This window comes from Dipodomys ordii, unplaced genomic scaffold, assembly GCF_000151885.1.
Source record: "Dipodomys ordii isolate 6190 unplaced genomic scaffold, Dord_2.0 Scaffold6, whole genome shotgun sequence".
NCBI classification, from domain to species: Eukaryota; Metazoa; Chordata; class Mammalia; order Rodentia; family Heteromyidae; genus Dipodomys; species Dipodomys ordii.
The window spans coordinates 3,240,817-3,246,883 of record NW_012267222.1 but is presented as its reverse complement, the minus strand read 5'-3'; the positions used below and the strand labels follow the sequence as shown (position 1 = coordinate 3,246,883).

Here is a 6,067-nt window from a genome sequence, read left to right as displayed (position 1 = left end):
ACCCTTACTCTTCCACCCTCCCTCGTGACTTTGAGGGTATAGTTAAGGAGGTATTCTGGTCACAGGAGGGGCTGGTGGGGCTGGGAAGGTGGCTCAGTGGTAGAGCGCTTGCCTTGCATGCATGAGGCCCTGGGTTCGATTCCTCAGCACCACATAAGCAAAAAGAAAAAAGCCGGAAGTGGTGCTGTGGCTCAAGTGGTATAGCGCTAGCCTTGAGCTGAAGAGCTGAGGGACAGTGCCCAGGCCCAGAGTTCAGGCCCCACGACCGGACCCAAAAAAAAAGGAGGGGCTGGTGGGGAGTCAGATGGGCCCCCCCATCTCCCACACTGGGTGTGGCTGCAGAGGTGGAGGCCACTGTGCCAGCAGCAACCTAATCAGTGTTAGGGTAGGACTTTCTCTGGCCGCAGCAGTCCCCCACCTGGAAGAGGTTCCAGCACGCCAGCGGGTGCCTGTGAGCTAGGGGTGCAGCCGATGCCACTCTCCTTGTGTAGGGGGCAGAGGCACAAAACCCCGTGAGACAACTCAGGGATCCTCAAGCATCCCGGGACCACAGACATCCCAAGGACTGCAGACAAGATGGGCGGAGGGGAGCTGCCAGCTGGGTGGGGACAGCAGAATCGCTTCCCTTGCCTGAGAGCCAGGGGGCGTGGCCAAGACCCCAGTGTCCCCCTCGACAGCTGCAGACACTGTCTCTGGGGCATCCTGTGGTTGTGGCTGTGGCTGGTGGTCAGAGACCAAGAAAATTGTTGGCCTAAGCAGAAGAGATTACGCAGGCTTTGGGGCGAGCCTTCATTTAGCAGGAGGCTTTGCCCTATGCAGCGCCCCCCTTGCCCTAGCTGCAGCCAGGGTGGCCAGCCAGGGCTGTGCCCACACAGGCAAGGATTCGTCCCCCCAGCCCACTAGTAGGCAGGACGCCTCCCCTGCCCAGCAGCTGAGTCCCTGGCTCACGCTCCAGGGCCGCCAGCAGTCCCTGTACAGGCTCCAGGTTCGGTCTAGGCCATCCTGAGGCCTGTGCAGATTAAGCCGTACAGAACTCGCTACTGACCAGCATCCCAGCATCGCCCGCCCGTGCTGGCCACCACCGTACACGGCACGTGGGCCAAGCGTGACAGGACACAGTTCAGGGACTTTCCCCAGCCATGCCATCAGAGTTCTAGAGCTTTCCCCAGGCTGCGGCTGCCCCAGGGCCTGCCTGGGGCTGTGCTGTGGAAGCCTGGCCAAGGTCTCACCAGATGAAGCAGACTTTTCCCTTCAGGAAAGAGAAAGGGAGCTTAGGGGCTACTTCTCTCAGGCCTGGCCCCATGTGGCCAAGTCGGGGAGGGGACTAAGGTCTGAGTCCCTGAGATGTTAGAGGGAGGCCCAGTGTGGAATGCAAGGACAGGGCCAAGCACCGCAGCGTCCATCCCCACCCAGCCTGGCCCAAGGACGCAGGTGACCTGGAAGAAAACCCAGTTTCTTGCTGAGCACAGAGGCTGACACCTTCATTCTAGCTACTCAGAAGGCTGCGATTTGGAAGACGGAGGTTCAAAGCCAGCTTAGGCAGAAAAATTCCTCAAGACTCCATTTCCAATTAACCAGCAAAAAGCCAGACACTGCGGGGAGAGGAGGACTGGAGGCATGGCTTGGGTGGCAGAGTGTCAGTCAGTGAGTGAGAGTGTCAGATCAAGAGTTCACATCCTTGGGCTAGGAAGGTGGCTCAGTGGTAGAGCGCTTGCCTTGCCCTGGGTTTGATTCCTCAGCACCACATAAGCAAAAAGAAAAAAGTTGGAAGTGGTACTGTAGCTCACGTGGTAGTGCTAGCCTTGAGCTGAAGAGCTGAGGGACAGCGCCCAGGCCCAGAGTTCAGGCCCCACAACTGGACCCCCCCCCAAAAAAAAAGAGTTCACATCCTTGGTGGGGCGCTGGTGGATCACAACTGTGATCCTAGCTATTCAGGAAACTGAGATCTGAGGACTGCAGTTCAAAGCCAGCCCAGGCAGAAAAGTCCATGAGACTCACATCTCCAATGAACCACCAGAAAACCAGAAGTGGCGCTGTGGCTCAAGTAGAGTACTCACCTTGAACTGAAGAGCTCAGGGACAGTGCCCAGGTCCAGAGTTCAAGCCCCACAACCAACAAAAATAAAAAAATTAAAAAGGGAGGGGGGCTAGGGGACTTACATTCCAAGCCTTGATCAGGAGCAGGTTAAATAAGGAATGTGCACTTATTGGGCTCCCTTGTATACAGTCCCCTGGGCAGGAGGCCTCCGCAGATAGCCAGACTCATCTGAGACACCAATATAGCTTCCTGCGTAAGTCAGGACTGGACGTGTAATGATGTAGTGACCCAGAGCTACACTGATTGTGTCCCCCCCCCGCCCCCTCCCCAGATGCTCATGGTCCCTGGCATCCCCAAACTGCCGTTTGTGAGGGCTGCTGCTCTACCAGGTCTGGCTCACAGGAGGATGCCCCGGCCACCTGCCAGCTCCGGCCTGCACCATGAGTGAGGAGCGGCGGCTGCCCGGCAGTGCGGTGGGCTGGCTGGCGTGCGGAGGCCTCTCCCTGCTGGCCAACGCCTGGGGCATCCTCAGCGTCGGCGCGAAGCAGAAGAAATGGAAGCCGCTGGAGTTCCTGCTGTGCACGCTGGCAGCCACGCACATGCTCAACGTGGCCGTGCCCATCGCCACCTATGCTGTGGTGCAGCTGCGGCGCCAGCGCCCTGACTACGAGTGGAGCGAGGGCCTCTGCAAGGTCTTCGTGTCCACCTTCTACACCCTCACCCTGGCCACCTGCTTCTCCGTCACCTCCCTCTCCTACCACCGCATGTGGATGGTCCGCTGGCCCGTCAACTACCGGTGAGTGTGGCGGCCCGGGGCGGGGGGGGGGACATGTGAGCTTGGGGATGGCACCAAGCTGCCGGGGGCACGCATGGGTGTGTCTGCACCGCCAGGCCTGGGCAAGCCAGAAGCTGGTGACTCACACCTGGAATCCTAGCTACTCAGGAGGCTGAGAGGATGACAGTTCAAAACCAGCCTGGGTAGGAAAGCCCGTGAGACTCCAGTTCACCAGCAGAAACACTGGAAGCAGAAGTATGGCAGAGTACGAGCCTTGAGCAACAACAAAAAACCAACACAGGAGCAGTGCCTAGGCCCTGAGTTCAACCCCAGAAAACACACACACACACACACACACACACACACACACAAGCATGGTTAGGTCAGGTGACGGTGCTGGCTAGGCCCTGAGTTCAACCCCAGAAAACACACACACACACACACACACACACACACGCATGGTTAGAAGGTCAGGTGACGGTGCTGGCTGCAGGTCCTGAGGCCCGGACATCCCTATGATTATCACAGGGTTTTTCTGTCCTGCCCCATCCCGCACCAGGCTGAGCAACGCCAAGAAGCAGGCGGTCCACACCGTCATGGGCATCTGGACGGTGTCCTTCATCCTGTCCGCCCTGCCCGCCGTGGGCTGGCATGACACGAGCGAACGCTTCTACACCCACGGCTGCCGCTTCATCGTAGCCGAGATCGGCCTGGGCTTCGGCATCTGCTTCCTGCTGCTGGTGGGCGGCAGCGTGGCCATGGGCGTGGTCTGCACAGCCATCGCCCTCTTCCAGACCCTGGCTGGGCAGGTGGGGCGGCGGGCGAACCGCCGTACCTTCACCGTGCCCACCATTGTGGTGGAGGATGCCCAGGGCAAGCGCCGCTCCTCCATTGACGGCTCAGAGCCCGCCAGAACCTCGCTGCAGATCACCGGCCTGGTGGCCACCATCGTGGTCATCTATGACTGCCTCATGGGCTTCCCCGTGCTGGTGGGTAACCATGCCACGTGGGGAGACCGTTCGAGGACGTAGACTCTCGGTTGAATCCTCAAACCCCAGCTTTGGTTTGTTTTTTTTTGGGGGGGGGTCCAGTCGTGGGGCCTGAACTCTGGGCCTGGGCGCTGTCCCTCAGCTCTTCAGCTCATGGCTAGCGCTCTACCACTTGAGCCACAGCGCCACTTCTGGCTTTTTTCTTTTTGCTTATGTGGTGCTGAGGAATCGAACCCAGGGCCTCATGCATGCAAGGCAAGTGCTCTACCACTGAGCCACCTTCCCAGCTCCCTTAAACCCCAGCTTTGGATTTGGGGGTGAATTATTGTCCCCGTTTGATGGATTGGGAAATGGAGGCAAATGACCTTCCTAAAGTCTGGGAAGTTGTTGCCAGACTTAAGTCCTCATCCATCCACTCAGGTCTTCTGCCTGCAGAGGGATTTCTCCTCTCCAGGGAGAGAGGAGTAACAGGCCTGTGGCCTCCGTGGGCCCAGGTCCCAGGGCATGGCCAGGGCGGCGTAAGGCCAGGCAGGACTTGCATGTCTTTGGGAAATTGTTCTTGACCCTAAGGGTTAGGGAAGGCCAGGGTAAGAGCTAATCCAAAGACGGCCTGGACAGCAAGGATCCAAAGTCCAGCGGGACTTCCAGGGGTCTTTGCTGTGCAGCCTGGAGGAGCAGGCTGTCCAGGAATGACACCCAAGGCTCCAGATGCGGGGTGTCCGGAGCAGGGCAGGGAGGGGAGGGGCCCGGGGGCAGCTGCAGGCTTTGTCCACCCAAAGAGGGGCAATGACATAACGGGCTTCAGCCTGTGCCCTTGCTCAGGAGGCAGCTCCTGCCGCCCCAACCCCTCCTGCCCTCTTCCCCAGGCTCCGCAGTCCCACTTCCTCTGTCCACAGAGGGAAGAGAAGGCCAACATGGTGGGGACAGTGGACTCTGGGAGGGCCTCTCTCTGGAGCACCGGAGCCCACTTCGTGTTTCTGGCCTGTTAAATCAGACCAGAAACTTTATCTCCCCCTTATACGATAGTGTGAGGTGGACTCAGCCTGGTTCACAGATGAAGAAACAGACCCAGAGAGGTTAAGCAGCTTTCAGCAGATCACACAGCACACGAATGGCAGACGCTTCCACTCCGTCCTAGGAATCTTGTAACACTCTGTCTGGGCGGGTGTGGGAGCAGTGAGGGAGGCCTCTCCTGGGACAGCAGAAGTGAGTGGCCTGTAGAAGTGACCCAAAGGACACCTGGCTGGACCCTGTGTCCTTTGACCCTTCTGGCATCTGGGTTCTAAGCCCCCCAGAGCTGGGACAGAGAGAAGGAGGCCTCCAGCCAGGAAGAGCCAGAGACCTGGGTCAGCATAGTGTAGGCTTGCGATCTGATTCTCTAGACCCATCCAAAGAGGGAGGCAAGTCATGCCACACCATCCCATGCGTAGCCACTGGGGCGTCTGAGGAGGAAGATGCACAGGGCGTCCTGGTACGGGGGGGGGGGGGCTGGGCACCGGGGATAACCAGTGAGGCACCCCGCCCCCACCCCGCCTCCACTCTGGTGTTCTCCTGCGAGCCTGGAGTTCTCTCTCCCCCTCCTCTGAGCTCTGGCCAGTGGTGTTCAGCTAAGGAAACTGAGTCTGGGAGGGGTGGTGGGGAGGAGGCCTGGCAGTCAAGCCCAGCCCTGTGCCCGCAGGTGGTGGGCTTCAGCAGCCTGCGGGCCGACGCCTCTGCGCCCTGGATGGTGCTGTGCGTGCTGTGGTGCTCTGTGGCGCAGGCCCTGCTGCTGCCTGTGTTCCTCTGGGCCTGTGACCGTTACCGGGCCGACCTCAGGGCCGTCTGGGAGAAGTGCATGGCCCTCATGGCCGATGATGGGGACTCGGAGGACGGTGAGGATGGCCTGGGAGTGGTCTCTGGGGTGACCCCATTCTGCTGGATATTCCCTGTTATCACCCCAAGCCCAGGGTGCCAGTTAACACACAGAAACTAGAGACTCCTAAACTCTACATGTAGCCTTGAGCCCCCTGGCTCACCCTTGACCTTAGGGTCCCCAAAGAACTCAAGTATTCTGCCAGGCCCCCAGTGGCTTACACTTATAATCTTAGTTACTCAGGAGGATGAGATCTAAGGACTGAGGTTCAGAGCCAGCCCAGGTAGACAAATCCTCAAAATTCTTTTTTTTTTGGGGGGGGGTCCAGTCGTGGGGCCTGAACTCTGGGCCTGGGCGCTGTCCCTCAGCTCTTCAGCTCAAGGCTAGCGCTCTACCACTTGAGCCACAGCGCCA

The 6,067-nt window shown here is 59.3% G+C and overlaps 1 protein-coding gene across 1 annotated transcript in view; it reads left to right on the top strand.

Moving 5' to 3' along the window:
- Positions 1-2,457: 2,457 nt before the first annotated feature.
- Positions 2,458-6,067, top strand: part of Gpr153 (G protein-coupled receptor 153) — a 6,155-nt gene continuing 2,545 nt past the window's right edge. Inside the window, exons 1-3 of the mRNA XM_013031629.1 lie at positions 2,458-2,833; positions 3,372-3,801; positions 5,480-5,672. Coding sequence (XP_012887083.1) covers positions 2,478-2,833; positions 3,372-3,801; positions 5,480-5,672 — 979 coding nt within the window. The 5' untranslated portion in view covers positions 2,458-2,477. The remainder of the gene's footprint in view (positions 2,834-3,371; positions 3,802-5,479; positions 5,673-6,067) is intronic.